The sequence below is a fragment of the Rhinolophus ferrumequinum genome, chromosome 12 (genome assembly GCF_004115265.2).
Source record: "Rhinolophus ferrumequinum isolate MPI-CBG mRhiFer1 chromosome 12, mRhiFer1_v1.p, whole genome shotgun sequence".
Lineage (NCBI taxonomy): Eukaryota > Metazoa > Chordata > Mammalia > Chiroptera > Rhinolophidae > Rhinolophus > Rhinolophus ferrumequinum.
The window spans coordinates 73131383-73156394 of NC_046295.1; the positions used below are offsets into that span (position 1 = coordinate 73131383).

At 35.6% G+C, this 25012-nt stretch overlaps 1 protein-coding gene across 3 annotated transcripts in view; it reads left to right on the forward strand.

The window, feature by feature from the left end:
• RABGAP1 (RAB GTPase activating protein 1) overlaps window positions 1–25012 on the forward strand; it is a 145172-nt gene that overhangs the window by 56681 nt on the left and 63479 nt on the right. For all 3 annotated transcript variants that reach the window (XM_033122372.1, XM_033122374.1, XM_033122373.1), the window contains 3 exons: window positions 6834–7008; window positions 10885–10978; window positions 15208–15358. In XM_033122372.1, coding sequence (XP_032978263.1) covers window positions 6834–7008; window positions 10885–10978; window positions 15208–15358 — 420 coding nt within the window. The remainder of the gene's footprint in view (window positions 1–6833; window positions 7009–10884; window positions 10979–15207; window positions 15359–25012) is intronic.

Sequence of the window (25012 nt, forward strand, 5' to 3'; positions counted from 1 at the left end):
AGCTTATTCTTTTCTGGGAAGCTCTTTATCTCCCCATCAACTTTAAATGATAGCCTTGCTGGATAAAGCAATCTAGGTTGTAGGCCTCTGTTTTCCATCACTTTGAGTATGGCCTGCCACTCCCTCCCGGCTTTCAGTGTTTCTGTAGAAAAGTCATTTGATAATCTCATGGGAGTTCCCTTGTATGTAACCCTCTGTCTTTCTTTTGCTGTTTTTAGGATTCTCTCTTTGTCTTTAACCTTTGCCATTTTAACTATAATGTGTCTTGGTGTGGGCCTGTTTGGGTTAATCCTGGTTGGAACTCTCTGCACTTCCTGGGCTTGTATGTTGGTTCCCTTCATCAGGTTAGGGAAGTTTTCCGACATTATTACTTCAAATATGTTCTCAATCCCTTGCTTCCTCTGTTCACCTTCTGATATTCCTATGATGCACATGTTGTTGCGCTTGATGTTATCCCAGAGGTCTCTTAAACCACCTTCATTGCTTTTTATTCTTTTTTCTTTCTGTTGTTCTGTTTGGGTGATCTCTGCTAACTTGTCTTCTAAGTCGCTGATTCGATCCTCTGCTTCATTTAACCTCCTGTTAATTCCTTCAAGTGAGTTCTTTATTTCGGTAATTGTGTTCTTTAGTTCTAACTGTTTGTTCATTATGATTTCTACATCCTTCTTTATGTCGTCTCTAAGCTCCTTAAATGTTCTTATCATCAGTGTTCTGAACTCTGTCTCTGGTAGGTTGCTTATCTCTGTTTCATTTGTTCCATTTCTGGAGGTTTCTTCTGTTCTTTTATTTGGGACATGTTTCTTTGTTTCCCCATTCTGGCTGACTCTCTGTGTTTGCTTCGATGTGTTAGGTAGATCCCCTAGAATTCTTATTTCTTGCTGGGTTATCTTATGTAGTATGTGTCCTTTATATTTGACTTGCACTACTTCGTCCTTCTTCTCTGTGTGTGCTCCAAAGGTGACTCTTGTGTTGTGTATATTGTCCTGTTAAAGAAGATCTTTAATTGCTTTTCGCTTGTGAGTAGGTGGGGTTAACTCCCAGGCTGACTAGTTGTGAGACTTGGCTCTGCCCACCGCAGGGTGTTCCGCTGCGTGAGGGTTGACTGTTTAAATGTGGTTTGGCCTCTATGGGCTCTTGTGCCTATAGAGAATTCCCCCTGGGTGTGTCACTTGTAGGTCAAACCTGGTAGTACTCTGGTTTGATCTGGAGTTGTCCTCTGGGTTGTTAAATCTTGTGCCTCTTAAGCTGGGCCCTGGTAGGGCAATTTCAGAACAAAGCAAATCACCAAGCACAACAACAAAGAAAAAATCAAATACCTTCACTTGTAAAAACAACAGACAACCCCCACTCAACACAGGCAAAGATATCAGAGATATAAAGACAAAACAAAACAAACAAACAAAAAAATGTGCCAGTCTTGGCTTAAGCCCACCAAGTAATCTCCAGGTTGTCCTCTGCTGTACCAAAGAGTCCTCTCTGTATTGTGCAGGCAGAGCTGGTCACCTGGTGCCCAGAGTGACGTTGAGACTACAGATTTAAATGCATGGGGCTGAGGGATTTGGATGGTAGTTTCTACAAAGTCAGTGCATTTTCTGCTCTTGCCTGCACATATGCGCACTGATAGTAGCACCACCAGCCCTGTGTCCAGTTCTCCTGAGTCTTAGGGCACTTGTTCCATGCGCGCATGCGCGCGCAGGGCAGGTGGGAGATTTCTGAGCTGCTGAAAGCCGGGAGCTGCATCTGCCGCCTTCTGCTGATCCCTGGGAGTGCCTCTCAGCAGTTGTAATTGCCCTGCCCTAGGCAGGCCAGAAAGGGTGGGGGCTGGGGGTGGAGGGGTCTCTTTTCTCCTAGCCCAGCAAAAATAACACTCTTCCCAGCCTCTTCCCTGGGTCAGAGCTGCACTCCAGTCTTCCCAGAGCCTGAGCACTAAGGCTCCTCTGTAATCTGACACTACTCCTCAGTTCAGGGGCCAGTTTAAATCTCTGGAAGGGCGAGGGTAGGATTGGAAGAGGGGGGGAGGGGCCTAGGTATGGAGTTTGTGTCCTTTGTCCGCCCTAGGGCCCAATTGGAGGTATCAGCTGAGGTTATTGCCTCAAATGCTGGATATGCTGCCCCCTCGGTGGGAGAGATCAGCTGTGAGACACAGGGAAAGAGCCCACCTCCTGGCTTTTGTGTTCTCTGCTCCGTCCTGGGATCCCCTGCGTCTCTGCACCTGTGGATGTCAGCGGCGTTTCCACAGCCACAGATGCAGACCCCGTCTCCACTCCGCTCCCTTCCCTCTTCCCCTGCTCGCCCCATTTGCCCACCTTCAAGTAATCCTTGCACGAGTCTCTTAGCTATTCTGCGTGATAAGCAGGGTTTTAGATGTCCCTTTGATGGGTTATAGATGTCCCGTTTGTGATAAGATCCAGAGGAGAACTCAAAAAGTGCGCCCCGCTGCCGCCATTCCTATGACGTCACCACCCTCTGTATTTTTTAATATTGATTATCTCATTATAGCAGTAATATATTTGACTTACACGTATTTGCTTTATTCTACTTCACCAAAGAATTTAAAAATATCAGTAGTCAGGAAACACCCTTAATGAATGGTCTTTATTGCTCCGAGCAAATTTATAACAAAATTTTTATAAACTTGTTAAATGTCTGATGAGGAAAGTTACTATTATATGAGTTTCTGAAATACAGATTCCAATTATTTAAAATTCCAGTGAGAACAAGCTTATATGTTAATCCAATTACTGATATAGGTAATTAAGCGTCAGTTAATGAATTTGCACCATTTATAAAATATATATGACTTCAGTGCCACACTGTAATTGATGTGTAACTTAATGGTTGTACAAATTTCTTTCGATTGGAAATAAAACCCATGCTTTAATATCAATGTATAAAAATCAATATGTAAACATCTAAATGAAAAGGTTTCCACAATATTTAGTGTATTGTGATCTTTTCTGTAGATGCTTCAACAAATTGTGGGAGAAATGTCTGTAAATATAACCATAGTACCTATGTAATTTTGGAGTTTTCTCATTTTGCAAATATGAAAAATAGGGACATATAATATGAAATTACTTGAATTGTATAATTTTAAATTCCCATGTGTTGATATTCATTTTAAAACATCAGTATTGCAATTAAGAGTATAATTTGAGATTGTATGGAACTTTCTTATTCTTTGAACATGTTTAGTAAGATTATAAAATTAGTACTGCATTCAACAGTTTCTTCAAATATGTTTTTAAATTGTGGTTATGCTACCCTTTGAGATATACTTAGGTTCATTTATTTTCTTGCTTTTAGTATGGGGTTTGGCATTTTTCCATTTTGTTTCATTTTTTGAATATTTAAAATACTCATATGGTACAAAAGTCACAATTACCTAAAAATGTATGCTGAGAGGTCTTGCTTTCATCTATACCTGTCTCCTGCCAACCCCATAGGAAACCATTATTGGTTTCTGGGTTATCTTTCCAACGTTTCTTTTTGTGAAAATAGTAAAATACTCCTATATATTTTTAATCCCCTTTTTAGGCAAAAACTAGCGTACTATATAATCTGTCCTGCACCTTGCTTTTGTAACTTAATGTATCCTGGAGATCATTCCACATCAGTTCATAGAGATCTTTCTCTTTCTTGTTTAATGGCTGCATAGTAAGTGCTGTGTTTGGATGAATCACGATCTTTTCAACTAGTCCTCTATTGGTGGATACTTGGATTTTTTCCCCCAATCATTTGCTATTTCAAATATTGCAGTATAGAACCTTCTGTTGTTTTGATTTTATAAAAGTGCGTCTTAGATTCCTATTAGAGTCGATTCCTGTTGGCACACGAGGTAATTTGGCATATGTGACTTTATTATATTTGCTAAATTCCCCTCAATAAATGTTATAGCCATTGAGATTAACAGGGTATGGGAGTATCTGTTTCTTCACAGTCTTTTCTAGAGTGTGTTGTCGAATTTAAGGATCTAATGGTAGTTTTAATTTACCTTCTGGTAAATGAAAACAAGCATTTTTCCATATGCTTAAGGGTGATTTTTTTCTTCCTTTTCTGTAAATTGTTTCTTCATATTTTTTGCTCATTGGTTTTGGTGTTTTTCCTCTTAATATTTAGACGTACTTTTTATATTCAAGAGATTAACCCTTTGAGATATAAGTTGCAAATATTTCTCCTGGTTTGTCACTTGTCTTTTGACTTAAATTATCATGGTCTTTTGGGCTCTTTTGCCACACAATTTCTTTTTATGTACTCGAATTTATCAGTTTTTTTCCTTTAAAGCTTCTGGATTTTGAGTCGTAATTAGAAATGGTTTCCCTACTTAAGTGATAAAGGAAATTATACATTTTCTTTTATTATTTTTATGGTTTCATTTTACTGCCTTTAGATCTCTGGTTCATTAGTATTTTATTCTGGTATATAGTGTAAAGTATAGATCAGATTCAGTCTTTTTCCAGGTGGCCATTCACTTGTCCCAACACCATTCTTGGAAAGCCTAACTTTTCCCTCATTGATTTACAGTGCCACCTTTATCATATATCACATTTTCATGTGTATTTTCATGTGTATTTCATGTGTATGCGGGTTTTTATATTTTTTCCCATTGGTTTTTATGCTATTCATGTACCAATACCACACTGTATTAATTATGTAGACTTCATAATATGTTTTAATGTCTGGTAGGACTAACTTCCCTCCCCACTTGTTCTTTTTCTGGGTTTTGCTGGATATTCTTGTTTACTTTTGATACAAACTTGAGATTCAGCTTTTGTAGGTCTCAAAAAAATTATTGGTATTTTTCTTGGGGAGAATTGACATCTTTATAATGTCAAGTCATCTTATCTATAAATGTGATTGATGTCTTTCCATTTATTCAAGTCTACTTTTTTTTCGTCTTTCAAGAATTCTTTTTAAAAAGCTTTTTATTACAAAAACTTAAAACATGCACAGAAACAAAAAGAATAGTATAATGAACCCCATTGTAACTATAACCTAGCTTTAACAGTGAACGGCATTTTTAATAGCTGGAGTACTTGACTTACATTTGAGGTCCAGTTCTTAACTCTATGTTTATCTGACTTCAAAGACAATATTTATCTGGTTACTATTACAGAACAGTTTCTAGGTGGACTGCAGTGGTTATCACATTTATGTAAGTCTCCGATAAATTTTTTTAAATATGTTATTAATGATAATGTTTCAGATAGCAATTAACTGATGTTTCAGAAAGTAATTTATAACAAAACAAAAAATGTAAATCCTATATTGCCTGCAAAGTATAATATATAAAAGTTAAACATCATAATTACAAATTTAGAATGAACATATGTCAAAATTTTAATTCAAGTCATTAAGTAGTGAGGGAACCAATAAGATGCTAAGACTGGTTCTAAGTATTTGAGGAACTTGAGTTTAAAAAACTAAAAACAGAATATTAGAAAAAGATTGCTAAGTTAGAAAAAACTGGTTAATGTCCTATGGGTAACCTTTGGGTTATCCTTTCTATTGGACAGAAATCATTTGCATATCTACTGGATACAAATCTACAGGTTAATATGTAACTTCGCAGAGTCTGGGTCCTTAATTAATAGTAAGTAGCTAAGTCAAAATCATTTATTCATCTAGAGAATTAAATAATCCTTGGGTGCACATGTTAAAACAAAGATGGCCAACTATAGTCTGTGGGTCAAATCTGGCTTGGTACTTGTTTTCATAGTTGTTTTTGGAACACAGCCATACTCACTCACTGTCTACGGCTGCTTTTGCACCGTAATGGCAGAGTTGAGTAGTTGGACAGAGATTCCTGGCCCACATAGCCTAAAACATTTACTGTTTGGCCCTTTACAGAAGAGTTTACTGACTCTTGTATTAAACATTGCTTCAGGATGATATTGAAAGGACATGTTGCCATTATCTTGGCCTTCCAGGATTGGGGTAATTTTCCTTAACCCAAATGAACATGAGAAAATCTGTTCTGCCTGGTATTTCTGTACCTAATGAAGTTCTTGTTTCTCTCCTTGTATTTTTACTTGATGCGTGTATATCTGTCTTTTTGGTGTAGTCACCTTTCTAGTTGTCTCGTACCTTTTCCTACCGTTCTGCCTTTTCCTCCTGCTCTGTATTTCACTCTTTTTTTCCCCTCCTCCTCCTCGAACTGGATGTAATATGAAATGTAAATATGTTTATATAATTGTACTGGTAGAGTTTTATAGTCCCTGTTCTTAGTTTTTAATTTAGGTCAGTTTAAACTGTTATACGTTTACTTCAAAATAAAACCAAAATACAAACCAATTTGAGTTACCAAAATTTTTGTGGATTCTATTAATCTCTTTTCTACCACCTCTCCCCACCCCCTGTTGTAGCTTTCAGTTAAAGAAGAGTTTCCTGTTTTAATTAAGCTAAAAGAATGGGGGCAAAACATGGAAATAAGAGGACTTTTTTAGTCCTAACTTTGTTTTAGAATATTGTACAACTTTTTGTGTATGTAGTTTTATGTGGGAAACCATGAGGGACACCTTAAAGTAACTTGGAAGCTGCAGAACAGTTAAGTTTTTAGTTCTCTCTTACTAAATGTTGGTAGTTGAATGTTTGATGATACAGTTGTAAGACAGTAAATAAAATTGCAGTATTGAAATCCTACTCAGCAAATACCCTATTTTCCTAAGCGTTTTTTAAATCTAAACATTTACTTTTCTAGTTAGGAAATGTTACATTTAGTGTAGCTATTTAAAGTAAATACCTTTTTATTCTCACATCCTTTGTGAAGCGCTCAATGGAAAAAAATAAAGAATTTTACCACTTACAATACGTAATATTTTTTCATCTTCAAGATAAAGCAGAAGGAGAGAAAGAGCAATACCGACACTCTATATGAAGTTGTATGCTTGGAAAGTGAATCAGAAAGAGAGAGGAGGAAAACTACAGCCAGTCCCTCCATCCGCCTGCCACAGTCTGGATCTCAGAGTTCAATGATACCTTCTCCTCCAGAAGATGATGAAGAGGAAGGTAAATTGTAGGAAGAGCTTCATTTCTGTTTTGGAGTGGAGAACCATGCGGACTATTATACTTTTATCAGGGAATTGATAATGTGACATAGCATTTGGAATTTTTTCAGTAAATACTTAAGAGAGTCTACTATATGCGAAAGCCTGTGGGAGATTCAAAAATGATTAACGCAGGACCTTCTATAAGATAATTGTAATCAAGTTGGACAAAATGAGATTTACACTTAGTTCTTTATTAAAGATTTAGTCTAGTGCTAGGTTAGTGTATAACACATTTTTAGAGCAAATTTTACATAGCATCTACCTAAATAATGTTTCCATCTCATCTGATTCACTTTTATAGGGACAAGTTCACTTGCCACATGACTTCCACATATGACCCTGTCAGTCACAATACATATAAGAATATACAAATTCATATTTGTATAATACATTATTGGGTTTTTACACTGATAAACATTAGGAATCAACTAGTTAGGTTTTTGTCCCACTGTTTTTCATGGTTATGTCAATTAATTTGTTGGTCTGTCGACCTCTGTTAAAATATACTACGTAGAAGTGAGAAAAGGAGGGAAGGAGCACAGGAAAAATGAAAGTTTGGGAGGCATTTCTAATTTATCATTTTTTACCAAGGCTTTATTTTTAAGGGGGAAAAAGCAGATTCTGATAGAAGTTCATATGAGGCATGAGTCTGAGAGGTTCAGAGGAAATGTTCTGGAAATTCACAGAGGAGAATCCATTTTTCTTTGTGGGGAGTGCGGTGGGGTGTCATGAATAGTTTTTGAGCTGGGACTTTTAAAGTGCGAGGAGAGTTCAGCAGGGATATATGGGCTTGTTTGGGTACTGCTGGCTAAGAAATTACATTAACAATGGCATGGAGGTAGCACGAAGGATTGATTAGGTTAAAGGCAATACATATCCGTGATTATATGTATTTTTTTCAAATTCAGAGCAAACTCTGACTTTACATTTCCCATTGTTCCCTGTAATTTCTACTTTTGCTATGACTAATCAACTGAGCATCATTTATTAGTAATATTAATGGCCACCAATTATTAGATGCTTAATATGTGATAGGCAGGTACTTTGTTTGCTCTAATCTCCGTACTCTAATAAAATAATACTATGATTATATAATCCTCACAAAACTCCCCCAAAATAGGATTTAGTATTATCTTTGTTTTGCACATAAAGAAATACAATATCAGTAAAGCAAATTTGCCCAGAGTTACACAGCTAGAAATCAGCAGGGAGGATTTTAATCCAGGTCTATGAGTTAACAATCTGAGCTCTATTCTATCATCATTTCTCTGCATTTAGTTCACATAAAGCAATTTGAAGTGCAGAGAATCACATGTATCGTTTTTGAAGAAGTCATAGAGACAATTTAGATTCTCCCTGCAGAGCCAATTCAAGTCTTGTGTTAAAGCTGGCAAGATAGAATTGTTTCTGTCTTTTGAGATTGTCTACTGTATAACTGGTGGTCTTGAGATTTGTAGTTTCCCTTCTAGGTCAACACTGCTTAATACGGCAAAACAAGTAAAAGTTTACAGAACTCTCCTCCACTTAAGCTCAGCAATAAAAACAAACACCACCAAAAATTGAGAAAGACGCTATTTATTATGAAACCAGAGAATGCTCTAATCTCCCTACTCTAGATTTTAAAGAATATCAGTTACAAAGAAATTTGGGCCCTGCTAAACGATAGCATTAGGACTGACATCTAGTTCCTAGTCTATAGTAGGCATAGATTTTTAAAATATAATTGAGGGGGTTCAGAAGGCCTTTACTGACGATTTTTCACTAGAGAGAGATAAGGACTAACGGCATCAGGAGAGATTCAGAGAACGCTAGGACACAAGCTTTGTAAAAGAAGACTGTGTCCTTTTTTGGTCCTCCTTGTTTCCCTCGTGTATAACAATTCCTGGTATGTGGTAGATGCTAATTGGAACTGAAGAAGACTGCAGCCATGCCATCATTTAATTCTCTCTAACCCAGTATACAAACCAGGTAACAGGTCCTGTTGTGATCTGTTTGCTCCTTGGAAAGAAATGGCACCAATCCTCTAGAGAGGCTCCTTATCCGTAGGACATTTGTGCTCACAGGCAGGAAACCAGCAGTTATAAGAGTTGGAAGACTGTCCAGAAACAACGTTCTGAAATTCAGATTGTCTGCTGACTGCCCACCTGTACCCTTACCTTAGGTACATGGCGTTGAAAACACCAATTTCAAACTACTACTATCCAGATTGTTGAAAGCATCCAAAACAGTAAAAGAAAATTTTATGAGATAGGTTTTTCTAATCTCTTTGAAGGAATTGTCATCTCTTGTAAATTTTAGTACATATTTTATAGCTGCCTTCCCCCAGAGTTGTATTGTATTGATATTTTAATTAGTAGAAGAGAATTAGTTGAGGCATTAGAAAGTAGGGCCAATTCTGGCAAAATAGTAAAGTAGAAGAAGTTTATCTTAGTGCTCTCAAGCCTTTCTGTTTTGTTTATTCATCCATTTACAGAAGATGTGTCACTTACATTCAGTCTGATCTCTTCCCTATCTCACCAACAAAACTCATGATATTGCCTAAGACATTATAATGTAATGAAGTTTAATAATATATAAGTATCATGGATTTCTGAGCCTTTAAAATCAGTGCTCTCTGATAATTTCTATCTCTAGTGGGGATGCAAATTCATGATGTAATCATCAGGTTTGTAAAACTCCACACTTTGTTTACGTAAGTGAAATCAAAAAATCGGAAACAGCTTTGGTTAGGACACATGGAAACAAGTACTGTTGTACCCAAGTAGTGGAAATATAAATTGGTAAAACCATTTTGGAAGGCAATTTGTCAGTAAGTTTCAAAATCCTTAAAAGTATGTGTTTTTTTAACCCAGGAAGTCCACTTCTGGGCATACACCCAATGAAAGCAATGAGATATGTTCATGTTCATCCTGATTCTATTTGTAGCAAAAAGCTGAAAACTCCCGAAGTATCCAACAAAAAAAAGATTAAGTCCTTATTTTCCCCCACTTTCGTTACGCTTCTCAGTGCCTCTCACATGCCTTTATTAGTGTCACTTATCCATTATCTTCTTACCTTACAATCTTTAAATTCATATTTGCATATACTTTTCTTAATTACATGAATTAAATTTGAAATGATTTATTTTGCTTTTTTAAAATATTTTTGTGCTTCTATTATAAATTAATGTATGCCATTGTAGAAAATTTAGAAAGTCATGAAAACATGAAGGAGAGAAAAAAATCTATTGTAGCTCCATCATTCAGAGGCAGTACTTGTTAATGTCTTGACATAGTTCATTCCAGACTATTTCCTATTTTTAACATATATTAGATCATAATGAAGATTTAGCACTTGAGATTTTTATTTTATGTGGCATTTTTGCCATATCATTATGTAAACAAATATCAACATGCAATTACATTGTAAACACATATAATAATTTATTCCACCATTCTCTACTCTCCTGTTGTTGGACACTTAGGCGGTTTGTAATTTTTTTAACTACTGTAAATAAGACTGCTGTATATTTTCATGCAAAAGTTTTTTGCTTTGGAAAAGGGGAGAGAACATGCCGTATTTTGAGTCCTATCATTTTATAATTTAGTGGCTTTTTTCTGTAGTTGACATAATGAGGACCTGTTTGGAAAACAAAAGAGAATGAAAGATTACAACAGCATTCCACCCAGGACCATTTTTATTTTCTTTGTATTTACACCTATATACTAAAAGAGAAATTACAAATTATGACTTTATGCTACCAGTAAAATCTTTCAAATTTGACTGTTACCATTCCATTCTTCTGGCTAGCATAGTCACCTCTGTTATCTTTTTTGGTGTGTTTTGTTTATTAAAGATAACGATGAACCTCTTTTGAGTGGATCTGGTGATGTATCCAAAGAATGTGCAGAAAAAATTCTTGAAACATGGGGAGAACTGCTGTCAAAATGGTAAGTTAGAATAGTTCTCCTTTTCATCTGCAATTCTCATTTTATGGGGTAGGGTGTCTTCTCTAACTACAATATTAAATTTTGGAACCAATAATAGAAACCGAAATAGGAGGTTCGTGTTCTAGAATCTGTTTTTAGAGGTGTATGACAATAGTGAGGATCTGAAATCAGCTTTCAGAATTTCAGAAATTTAATCAATTCTCATTGCTGCAGAAAATATTTATTCAAACATAGAATCCGTGGTGATAATAAATAAGGAAAGAGGTCCTTTATATTTAAGAGGTTGGGAACCATTGACTGGTTAAGATAATACACAGTAGTTAATACAGTACCCAATAATCAGTGACGTGTAGAGCTACTCACACAAGGCACAGAGCTACAGAAGAGACCCCAGGGGGGATTTTCATTGTCTGTGTTAGGTACCTCAAGTAACAGCAGAATGTTATAAGCACAGTATATATTAACTGCTCTCCCAATTACTTTTCCTACTAACACTTGTAAAATTCAGGAATTTCTCATCTGCTCAAGAGATAGCTTGACAACAGTGTTAAGAAGCACTATCCTATACACTGTTGAAAAAGAATGCACTACCTTCAGGTATCTATTAGTGACTTACTCTGGTAAGTCAGTTTGGTGAGATGTATGTCGTTTCCTGTTTTCCTCGGTGTAGGATGCCAGTATATTCTGAAAAAAAGTTGAGCTTGAAAGTGATGGCAGCACTTGTCTATTTCAGACTTTCTGGTTATTAGGGTTGTCATATAAGCACCCCATGGGCCTGTTGCTTGGGGTTTGATTTTTCTCAGAAGTTTTAACTGTTGAAACCTTTTCCTTTATTCTTAGTAAAACTGTCTCAGCATTTAAAAAGAACTTCATGCCCTTAAGGGGTTAGACTACAAATGAGCATCATCTGCTTCTAGCACTCTTACAAGGTCTTACACTGTGGGTAGAACACTCCTCATGTTGGGAAATGTCAGATGTGTACAGGAGGAAAATGCCAGCCAAAGCATGGTTTGTCTTTACATAAGTGGTTTTAATAAAGGAACTCTGCAAAAGCCCCCCAGAGGAATAGTTCTCATTAATTTTTGATATTCCTTTAGCAAGCAGGAGATAAACCTGCTGATGCTCTCATCACAATTATATTTTCAGTCAGTGAATTCAGAGTGTTTGGACTGTTGCTGGCAGGAATTTTATCTGTATAAAAAGATTTCTGCTCTAAAATAGAAATGTAATTGAGTCTTGAATGGTTATATAATAGTGTTTTAAAATCATTTAGAGCAATTAGTCTCTAGATTTTATTGGATGAACTCACCAGCATTTGACATGGTTACTTGAATTTGTTTTGTTACCAAGCTTTGTTTATTCATTTTGTTATTCACTTAATTAAATTATGTCCTTCTCCCTCTCTTACAAATGTATTAGCTGAGTTTCCATCTGTTTAATCTGTCTTCATGGTGTTTAAAACTTTTTGCTGGTTTTGGTTATGTCTTCAGAAATAATAATATAGTTTCTCCTCAATTGATTTGATTATATATTTTTTTGTCACTATTATATGTGTTCTATAGATAGGAAGCATCACAATATCATGGAAAGCTAGAGACTGGTAGACATGGCTTCAAAGCCTGCTGCTCCTACTTCCAAGCTGTATGGTCTTGGGCAAGTCACTTAACTCTTCTGAGTGTGTTTCTTCATTTACAACACACAAGTCTATAAAACTATCATTTAGGATTATTGTAGATTAAAAATAATGGATGTTGTAGTAATTGTAGTAAGAACTAATTTACCATACACCAGGCACTGTGCTAAGTTATGTGTCTCTACTGTAACAACCTTAGGAACTAGTATCCGTTTTTATAGATGACAAAACTGGTTCAGAGATTAAGTCAGCAATTCTAGTTACTAAATGGCAGGCCCAGAATTTTTTGCACAGTCTCAAGTCCAATCCCAAAGCTGGTTTCTTTAACTCTACATTAGATTTTCGTGGCGGTATTAGTAATAATACCTCTTAGCTTTAATTCTCCAAGTTCATTTTAACGTGTCTCTGAGTGGATAAGAGAATTAATATTACATAGTATAAAATAGTAACTCAGTTGGATGAAGGTAATAGTGTCAATGACATAAATTATTCTGAAAATAATTCTACTGATACAAATTAAGCTAGTGTTAGCAAATAAACTTAGAGTTAGATTTATTTTTTCTTTACAGAATAAATATTTTAGGTTTTGTGGCCCAGTAGTTTGTGTCACAACTGCTCACCTCTGCTGTTGTAGTGTAAAAGCAGTCATAGACAATACATAGACAAGTAAAAATGACTGTGTTTCATTAAAAGTTGATTTACAGAAACAGGTGGTAGGCTAGATTTGTCCCACAGGCCGTAGTGTACCAACCTTGTGTACCAGCCTTGAATTAACTAGCAGAACGACTGTTCTTTCTGCTCCCAGCTCTTCAATTTTTATATTATTTTCCTAAGAAAAGACAAAACTGTATTGCATTGTCTATAGCTCTTTTATTAGGGTACTAGCATCATAAAATTAACCCTTTTAAATATACTGTGTATCATTCTGCTAGAATTCAGGGGACATTTTGAGAAAAGTCTCAGGCCTTTTTATAGTTTGATAGAGATTATTTTGTGTCAATAACTTCTGCTTAAATTTGATAGTCACAGGACCTTCTCCATGTAGAATCCTTCTTTATTAACTCGGTAATAGTGGCTTTCAAATCACAAAGCATCAGCGATACAACAAATAGCACATTTATTGGTCTTAGAGTTTGAGGACTACCTCAGTCATTTAATGGACTTCCTGGAACTTCTTTCTTCATGTGTAAGGCTGGAGATACTACCACATACTTCAGACGCTTGTTATGAGGGTCAGATAAGATTGTATGCAAAAGCATTTTGTATATTGATACCAACATTTTAAGATAAGTTTTATTTTCCCATTTTACAGATGAGGTAGCTCAATGCCCTGCCTCCATGTCCTGAATCGATTCAAAACGTTTACCTTATCTTTCATGGTCTTTTTGACTTTGAGGAAGAGCCAGAAGTTGCACGGTGGCAGATCCGGTGAATAAGGTGGATAAGGACACACCGTAATGTTTTTATCTGACAGAAATTGCCACATACCAGAAGCAATGTGTGACATGGAGCCTTTCCATTGTGATCACACAAAATACGGTGAATGCTGCTGCCAAGTGTCATTGAACGGAAAGGCAGGGATCTTCAATACAGAAAGCTGTAGTCAAACCTTAGTAACAGTGTGTGACAAGTTTTAGCTTGTTCAGTGCAGTCAGTTGGGTGTGAGCTACGGTTGAGAAGGTGTGTTTTAAAGTGTGCTGTAAGTCATCCTCCATGATGACAATGCTCTGTGTCACACATCACTTCTGGTATACGGAAATTTCTGTCAAATAAAAACATTACGGTGCGTCCTCATCGCCTTATTCACAGGATCTGGCACCGTGCAACTTCTGGCTCTTCCCCAAAATCAAAATGATTCAGAATATCGAGGGAGCCACGAGAACGCAACTAAAGACACTCATGAGAGAGGACTTCCAGAACTGCTTCAGAAAGTGGCAAGAATGATGGGATAAGTGTGTTTGAAGCGAGGGGGAGTATTTTGAGGGGAATTAATGGCAATGTGTATTTTACTGTAATATACTTTTTTAAAATTTAAACATTCACCATATTGTTTGGTCACACCTCGTATAGTAGAAACTGTCTTAATCTCCATAGTCATTCAAAACTCACTTGAAGCAAGGTATCATAAAAACTGCTGAAAGCATTTATTTTTGTATTTATTTTAAATATTTATTTTAACTTAGAACAAGTATTTATTTTAACTTCGAGTGTGTAAGTACAGTTTGTCAATTTTGATGCAAGGCCAAGCCCTTATCTTTGGCTGTGTGTCCACTGGTGGGAATTTTGCTTTGTTTACTTTACATAAGCCACAGCCATAAAGCTGTGGTTTCCAGTTTTGCTTTTTATTTAAAAAAAAAAAAAGTAGAGCAATAATTTAAAGATACCTAGGAATAGTCTGACTGCAGAATTCTTTCTTCCTCCCAATCTTTTACAGTTATCTTGGCAGTATCTAATTCAACAGCTTTATCTTTTTTTTTTTTATTAGTATGTAACATTTATTAAGTCTTTGTAAATCATTTAGTTTACTTTTCATAAAAATAACACTCTTTGTGGAATCTTTCTTTTAAGTACTTCTGGATTATGGCTTTATTTTTAGGCATCTCAACTTGAGTGTGAGACCAAAGCAGTTGTCATCCTTAGTAAGAAGCGGTGTTCCTGAAGCTCTTCGAGGAGAAGTCTGGCAGTTGCTAGCAGGTTGTCACAACAATGACCACCTGGTAGAAAAATACCGAATTCTCATCACAAAGGTAAGGGGATGATAATTCAGCTTAAGCATTAATACTTTTAGAAATTTGTTATGAAAAGATCCTTGTGGCTATTTGATTTCCAAGAAATTTTTTTATAATTCCTTTATCTAATACATGAAGAGAACTTTCATACTTCTAGCCCAAAGTTATTTCTAGTGTTGGCACAAAGAAGGCCTCAGTATTCTTCCTTGATTGACTTCACCTCAGAGGCAAAGGATGTCCTGTACCCATTGTGTATCTAAATCCTTTCTTAGTTACATTTTTAGTCACATCAGTTGTGCTGTGCAGTGTGTAAGAACTTCCTTGTTTGCTTTAATCCTTTTCACAGTTCACAGAAATGCACTCTTTGTAGATGAGGCCTAGTTCTAGTTTCTGTAATTGAAAGAACATGGTTCTGTTGTCTTAAACCATATTCCCTTTAAGCTCATTTCTCTAAAGTGAAGAATTCTCATTTTTTATAGTATCCCCTTCTCAAGTTCATGCATTCCTCAGGGTTTTACAAGCAAAATAGCAAAAACTACTCCTTCCTTGTGCAAGCATACAAGAATTTGAAATTATTTTCTGCAAGGTTAAGCAATGCTTTGTGTCTTTACAACCATATTATTGGTTTTAACTTTTGTTTTTTTCTCAAATTCTTGAAATATTTATATTTAAGACACAGTTTCTCCAGTGGTATGCAAGTCCCAAACCTGGGTTATGAATGAATTGCTCAGAACCCTCAATAATATATGCAAATTTTTCAATGTGACAATGGACTTCTTTTAAAAATATATTAAAACCTTATACAAGATGAATAATACCTCTGTAAAACTATTATTTAAAAAAATTTTATAAGGGAGGAACAGCATTTGAACATGAAATTGGATCTTTCCTGACCAGGTAATGACACTGATTTGCTCAAAATATTGGTGTTTTTTTCTCATCTTATTTCTAGACAGACGTTTTGTGTAGGGAGTTCTTTGTGGAGTTATGGTTGTTCAATTTGTTGTAAATTCCAGGGGAGATTTCCAGAAGCTCAGCTCACGCGGCCATTTTGATGATGTCCTAGACAGATGTTTTTTCTTTCAAGAACTAATATTCTAATTCCCTCAAATGTGTTGAGTTCTTACATTTTTAATATTGATATAATTGTTAAACCAATATCTATTGAGTGCCTATTACAGCCATAATGCTGGAGTTAGGAGGTCAAACACAAAAGCAGTGAACTGTCTGTCATACAAGAGACATATGTCACGTGATAGTCCGAAAAAGCACAATGGGAAATACCAAAAGTAGTGATAAATTCAGCCTGTGAGAATAGGGGAGTCTTTATCAGGAGTATAACATCTGAGATGGATTCCAGAAAAGAGCTCCCAGGCATGGCAGGACGAAAAGCATTGTACTCGTAGTATATATGAATGGAGGCACCAAAGGAGGGTACGTAAAGTGTAGTGCTGGCGAAGGTACAACTCATTGATATTTTTCTTCTGGTGGCAAATCACATTTTGGGTATATAATTCTCAGTTGTAACTCTGTCTTCCTAGTTCCTCTTTTGAAGTCCTTTGAAATAGTGGCCAAAAATTATTTCTTAAATATTTTTGATGTGGCTATTCATACAGATAATTTAAAGACATGAAGTATTCTGTTTTTCTGGTTCCATGAAAGTGGTGATGTCTATTTCTCGAGTAGGAACTTGGTAATTATATGATGTGTAAAAAATCAGCTGTTCATAATATCTGATATATTTGATTAATGTTTTATATATGCTGATGTCATGTGCTTTATATTTCACATAAAACTTTTATTATGCAGATAGCTGGAATCTAAAAAGATTTCTAATAGATGTGTGAGTTTAACTTGCTGGTAGATGATCATAAAAAAATACAAATTATTTAGCCATCATAATATTGCATACTTTGTCTTATATTATAGTGATATCTAATATAAGTTGGTATTGCTTTTCTGTCTTCCTGGAAATAATAATTATCATTGTAGGGGAATGCTAATTAACATTTTTTAATTTGTTCTGAATTTTTTTGAGGGGATAAACTACTTTAAATGTTTTAAAAATTTATTTTAACAGTGAGCTATAATTTACATAGGCTAAAACACAATTTTAAAGTGTACAGCTTGATGACATTTTACATATAAATACACTGCTGTGACCACTACCAAGAGGAAGAACATATTCACCACCCCAAAAAGTTATTTTTGCCCCTTTCTGGTCACAACCATCCCCGCTCTGCCCCAGAAGAACCATAATTCTGAGTTCTCTCTCCCCAGATTCGTTTTGATTGGTCTTGAACTTCATTTAAAGGCAATCAGTCATATATACTTGTTTGTATCTGACTTCTTTGGCTCATCCATTTTGGGAGTGTTTATCAGTAGTGGCTCTTTTTTTTCTTTCTTTGTTTTCGTTTTTTTAATTGTTGAGCATGTTCCATTGCATCAGTAAACCTCACTTTAATCTGCTGTTATAGGTGTTTGTGGGGCTTTTTCTCCCCCATTTCCCCCCCATGAATAAAGCTGCTATGAACATTCTTGCATGTAGGAGGTGCTATGGTCTGAATGTTTGTGTCCCTTGAAATTCGTATGTTGAAACCTAACCTCCAAGGTGATGATATTAGGAGGTGGGGTCTTTGGGAGGTGGTTAGACAGGGACTAGTGGCCTTTATAAAAGAGGCTCCAGAAAGATCCCTGGTCCCTTCCACCATGTGGGGACACAGGAAGAAGTCAGCAGTCTGCAGCCCAGAAGAGGGCCTCACGAGAGCCCAGCCCTGCTGGCACCCTGATCTTGGACTTGCAGCCCCTAGCTAGACCTGTGAGCAGTAAATTCCTGCTGTTTGTACTCGTAAGCCACCAGGTTTGTGGTTTTTGTTACAGCAGCCCACACAGACTAAGCAGGATTTCTACATACTGTTTGTTACACATATGCAGACAATAATATTTATATACATATATATTACTAATTTTTGGAAGTTATTTATTCTGGACTTGGGTTCTTTACCAGATACATGCTTTGTGTTCTGAAATTTCACATGTTACCTTGGAGGCTTTTTTGTCTTTTTGTTTTTTGCTTAGTTTCTTTAAAGACTAAATTTAAAGTAGGAAAGAGTGACTTGATTTATAGAGTGAAGGTCAAAAACAATTAACTTGCAAAGCTGATGAATGCCTCTGTCATCATCTTTTTTTTCATCTCTTTAATTGTCAACCCTGTCTTGCGAAAAGTATATGTAGGAATTACATATACATGTGGCTTTTGTAATGTAGGGACAAATGACCTTACAGTAATATAAAATACATAGGTTAATATATTTTTAAAGGTGTTCCTTATTTGTTATAAGCAATGGCATTTGGAGGCACTCTTTCTCCCTGTTTTTTTTAAGGGAAAATTTTTTAGACTGTTCGTCTCAAGAGGGACAAAATATAACAATAACTGTCCTTTTCTGAGGGAAAAAAATATAACAATAACTGCCCTTTTCGGAGGACACATATATCCTGCTGTACTAAGCACTTTATGTCCATTATCTCATTAATCCTAAGAAAATCCTTGTAAGGTGGTAATTACTATTTCTCTTTTAGAAATGAAGAAACCAGTTCAGTGAAGCTTAATAATGTGCTTAGAGTGACTCAGCTAGTAAATAAGTGATAAAGATAGGATTTGAACTCAGGACCAGCTCCAAATCTGATGTTTCTATTGCCCTCCCTATTTGTTTGTCCTTGAACATGAATAAAAATTTCTTTTTACAGATATGTACTCATACAGAATTTCATGTAAACAGGTGATTATATCCTTTTTTTAAAAAATGTAGTCTTTTGTTCCTCCATTCTTCTATCAGTAGCCATTTACTTTGTTTCCAGTTTTTAGTCTCTAAATTGTGTTTTGCTAAACATTCTTACAGGTATTCTAAATCTTTTACTTTTATGAAGAGTCTCAGAAGTGTGATTGCTAGATCAAAGGGTAGCATGCTTTTTAAACTGGCTATTGAATTTACATATTTAATTTACTTATATCCTGTTTGCTTATCTAAAAGGCTGTAACAGTTCACATTTCCACCAGCAATGTAGGAAAGTACGTGTTGACCCATATTCCAAACAGTATTAATTATCACTGTATTTAATTTTTGCTACCAATGGATGTGATTCCCACATAGCTTTAGTTTGCATTTTCCTGACTACCAGTAAATTTGAATGGTTTGCTCTTCTGTGAATTACCTCTTCATATTCTTTGTACCTTTTTCTATTAAGTTTTTTTAAAGATATCCTTTCTAAACAACACTCTATATATAATGTACAATAATCCTTTGTATCTTCATTATAAATACCTTTCTAAAACTTTAATTTTCTTACTGACTTATTGTAATTTTCTTATTTCCTGCCATACAAAACGTTTTCAGTTATTATGTAGAAAATTGTGTCTTGGTTAAGGTCTCTCCTACCTCTAGATTTAGTAAATGTAGTTTCCAAGATTTTCTTGCAAGATTTTTATTGTATGTGTTGAGTTTTTACATTTTTAATCCATCCGGAATTTATTTTTGTGCCTAGCATATGATAGTGGTCCAATTTTACTTTCTCCCAGATGGAGAACCAGTCGTGCTACTCCTATTTTTCTGTTGAATAGAACTGCCATCTCTGTTACATCTTAAATTCTTATATATACTGGGATTGACTTCTAGATTGTTCTTTTTATTGATCTGTTTGTGTATTTTTATAGCAATACTGTTTTGGTTAAAGTGGCTTTGAGTTATGTTCTAATATGTGGTAAAGCAAGTCTTTTTTATTTCATATTTTTCTTATCTATTTTTGCATATTTAATCTTCCACATAAACCTTATTTTCTCCAACCATACCACCACAACCACCCTATAAGGTTATATAAAGATTCTAATTTGAATCACATTTAATTTACATATTAATTTGGGGTGTAAGTTACATTGTTATAATATTTTTTCATCAAAGAATATGCTGTATCTTTCCACTTGTTCAAATCTTACTCTATGTCTGTTAGACTTCAAAATTATGTCTTGTGCCTCTTCTTTTTATTTCTGAGAATTATCTTAGAATATCCTTGCTATAGGAAATGGAATACTTTTTTTTTTCCGGTTTCCATTTCTAGGTGCTAATTGCTAAAACAGAGAATAGACATTGACTTTTAAAAAATTCTCTGTCCATCTACCTCTTGAAATTTTGATTAGTCCTTGTAAGTTTATACTAGCATCTTTTGATTTTCAGGTAGACATTAAAATTAAAATCAGCAGCAAAAACAGTTTTCATTTCTGTTTTCACTGTTTATGCACTCTACTAAATTTTTTTGGTTTTGTTTTTGTATTTGATAGGAGCATTAAGACAGTGTTAAATGATGATGGTTATAACTAGCGTCCTATCGAGTTCCTAAGTTTAATTAAAACAGCTTTCGTTTTTCAGTCTTTTGGAAAGCATGCTCTTCTTTTTTTTGTTGTTTTTGGTAAATATTTTTTATGTGATTTTTCTTTAATCTCTGGCTTTGGGGTTTTATTAAGAATATACTGAATTTTATCAAGAGCTTTTTCAGCACTTAATAAATATGATTTTCTTTCATTTGTTGATAGAGTAGGATACATAATCTATCAACATGTGATAGACTTCTTGATATTGAATTACCGTTGGCTTCATGGAATAAATTTCTACAGACCAAATACTCCTGGGTTCTTTGTTCTCTGTTCTTCCTGGTCTTTGACCAAGGGCTCCTCAATCCTGTTCTCTAGATAGAATGTGTCAGACAGAGAATGCAGGGAAAAGAAACCCTAATAAGTAATCCACAGGGACTCCCATGGCTTCTCTTACACCCCGTTCTGACGAATCAAATAAATTGGAATTGATAATGGAGGGAAAATAAGGCACAAATTCTCCAATTTCCAGAATCATCCTCTGGCCATCCTTTCTTTTTGTTATTTTTCATCTTTTATGTCAGTGACTTTTGTGTTTCTTTTATTTATTTTGCTTTTTAGTAACATTTACATCAAAATTGCTTCCTTAATGAATCATTTTAATAATGAGAGAAAAATGAAATAGCAACATATTCTGATGTTTCCCTTTCCCTCCGTTCAATCAGCCTTGTGTTTTCTGAAAACTTATTTGCATTGTTTCTTATAGTGGTTTAAGTGATAAACTTCAGTGGTAAGATTGTTTTGCCATGTATTTCAAGCTTTTATACAGAACCTAAACTACAGCACATAACCAATATTTACATTTCTAATTGTCCGAGGGATGCCTTGGAGACTCAACCACATTTTTTTCAGTTGGAAAAACAAATTTCTAATTATAATTTCCTTATTACACAGATAATTTTGTTTTTAATTAAAAAGATCTCTCTGGTAGATTTGGTAATAGTCAAGGATTCAGTAATAGTTAATAATGAGAACCTGCCTCTAGAGACCAAACAAAAAGGGGGTCAATTTAGCAAAAAGAGTGCTGGCCATGTAGTTAGGAAGCCTGAGTGCTAGTTTCATGTCTGCCGCTAGTTTCTGTGACCTCAGATGAGGTTCACTATTCCTGACCTCTTCTGTAAAACGAGATTCCTTTAAGCTTTATCCTTCTGGAAAATTAGGTAGTGTATTTGAGTCCTGCCCCTAAAATAGCCCGTGATTCTACTTTTTCACAACTGAGTACTCTTGCTGTCAGATTGTGTAAGAAAATAGGTTGTGAGCGGACTTCTAGAACTATGTTGTCTGCTTCCATATTGCAATTGCTATAGTAGGTCTGCTGCAGATTGAATGTTTGTGTATCCCGCCCCAAATTCATATGTTGCAATCCCACTCCCCCAACATGATGGTATTTGGAGATGAGGCCTTTGGAAGGTGTAGGTCAAGAGGGCTGAGCCCTCATGAATGAGATTAGTATCCTTATGAAAAAGATCCCAGAGAGCTCTCTTACCCCTTTCAGCATGTAAGGACACAGTGAAAGACGGCTGTGGGTCCTCACCAGACACTGAATCTGCCAACACCTTGATCTTGGACTTCCCAGACTCCAGAACTGTGAGAGATAAGTTTCTATTGTCTATAAACTGTTCAGTCTATGGTTTTTTTCTTATACCAGCCCAAAATGGACAAGGTTCCTTCAAATTGTTATTTGTGCATATAATTTTAAGTACCCGTAGCCTATCTCTGTAAAGTCACATCCCCACTAGTTCATTTCTGTAAGTCATACCTGTTCAGGGAGTTCTAAAGTTTTCCTGAATTAGAAGACTGGACATGTGTTAGGTTTGGTCATATTAAAATTGCTGACATTTGACAATTTTTGATCCACAATAGGCAATTTCATGTACCTCAACCTACTAATTATAGGTGAATTAATGTTGTCATACTGTGGTTTCACTTGAAAGATCTTAATATCTAAAAGCAGAATTGCTTGTTGTTTTATTAGGTATTTGTTATTTAAGGTCGATCAAAAATACCTTTGAAAGTCAGTTTTGTGCCAGTGCTGTGCTAGGTCTCATGGATATGCTGACGAGTAGAATGCACCTGTTCCTGCCTGGTTTGGGGCAGTCTGCATGCAGTCTGATGAGGGAAGTAGGCAATCAACTAAACAATTACAATAAAGTTTCATGAGAGCTGTAGAAGAGAAAATACATACTGCTGTGTGGCAAATGGCAAGAAGGACTTCTCATCAAAGGGTTCAAAAATGTATCTGCTCAGAAATTGTCCAGGAAGGGGGGATTGTAGGGGTAGGATGGCATGCTTCATGGCATGTGTGATGTTAAGTCAGAGGGAAAAGCATGTGCTCAAGGGTGAGAAAGAGCTTGGCAATTTCATAGTGTGTGAAAGGAAATAAGGCCAGAGAAAGTAGGGAGGGGCCAGATCTCAGAAAGCTTAAATAAGATATATTTAAGATTTCAGGCCTTAGAACATTATTGATGCATTTTAAGCAGACAAATCACATATTCCGGTGTGGAAGGCAATAAGCAAAGTGGTGTAGAGTGTCCATCCAAAGGCAGATGGTCTTGATTCAAATCCTAGCTCTACTTACTGTATTCAAGCCATTGACATTGGGTGATTTAACGTCAGATTTGTGTTTCCTTATCTGTAAAATGGGGTAAAGGTACCTTATTTGTTAGGGTGGTTAGAATTAACTTAGATAATGCACATTGTTTAAGTATGAATGACTGCTTAGTTGTTGTTATTTGTATCATCACGATTAGTTTTAGAAGGATCGTTCTGGTTACTGGAGTTATAATGGAGTAAGATTAATCACAGTGAAACCTGTTAGAAATTCAGGCAAGAGGTGATGGTGACTTGGATTGAAATAGTGGCAAAAGGGATAAAGAAAGAGATACTATTTGAGAGAAATTTCAGAGGTAGAACCCTTGTTACTTGGTAGTTGAATGAATATGGTAGGTGAGGGAGAGGGAAGAATAAAAGATGAGTCAAAGAACCTCAAATTGGTTTTGGAATGATATTGCTAAAAATACATTCCCATCACCTGCACTAAAATAATGCTAATTAAATCAACATTAAAAGCTCACTTTTACTAAATAATAAGTGACAGAGAATGCTCAGAAGTGAATCTTATGGATCTGAAGAACTGAAATTGACCCTTTCTCATGTATAATATAGTTAAGCCACCGAATAGGGAGACAGATAAACATAATTTGATGTCTTTTCCCTTTTTTATTTCATGTTTCCTTTCTCTTTCTGCCTTATTTAATACCTTTTTAGTTCTGTCATTGTGTTATTTTAATTTTTTAGTATTGGGTTGAACCATATGTGTAAAAGTTGCCATTTTTATAAATTAGAAAGTATTTAACCAGAAAAGCAATGGTTAAATATTGGCAATTTCACGTTTCATCCAGTTGCATTTTTATTCTCTAAGAATTTGGGGACTCCCTGTCACAAAGACTGCCTTCCGTTCTCTAAGAATTTTTAACTGAGGCTCTGAGGGGTCATTTTGAGTTAAGTTGAGTACCAGTGACTATATGAAGGAATGTTGCTGTGATGGCATAGGGACAAGTGGAACTGAGCCCCGTTACGTAGGTGACTTAACCTGCCAGCATCCATTCAGTGCATGATGAGAGAACATCTTGTGGCCAGTTTTTTATTTTGTTAGCTTAACCCAAAGGGACATATTTTATATTATTTTGGCTGGTTTTTGAAAACTTGATCAAATAATGCATAGAAATAGTACATAGAATTTGGCAAATTCATAAAATATAGAAAGTCATAAAGAACAAAATAAAAAAATCACTTGTAATCCCACTATCCAGTGAAAAGTAGTTGAAGTTTAATGTATTTCCTTCCAGTCGTATATACACATATATGCAGAAATAGTTACTCTGTCTTTACTTAAAAAAAAATAAGTGTGTGTGTGTGTGTGTGTGTGTGTGTGTGTGTGTGTGTGTCATGAGACTTCATTATTTTATAAAGGAAATGGATGTATAGATTTTGGTGGGGACATAAATTTATTGTCCCCCCATGTCATGAATAATTTGTCTCTTCTGAAGAAAATGTTTTTATTTTTTTTTTCTATTAGGGAATATTGGGGAACAGTGTGTTTCTCCAGGGCCCATCAACTCCAAGTCATTGTTCTTCAATCTAGTTGAGTCCAGTCACCATTTTCAATCTTTAGTTGCAGGGGGCACAGCCTACCATCCCATGCGGGAATTGAACCGGCATACTTGTTGAGAGCTCGCCTTCTAACCAAC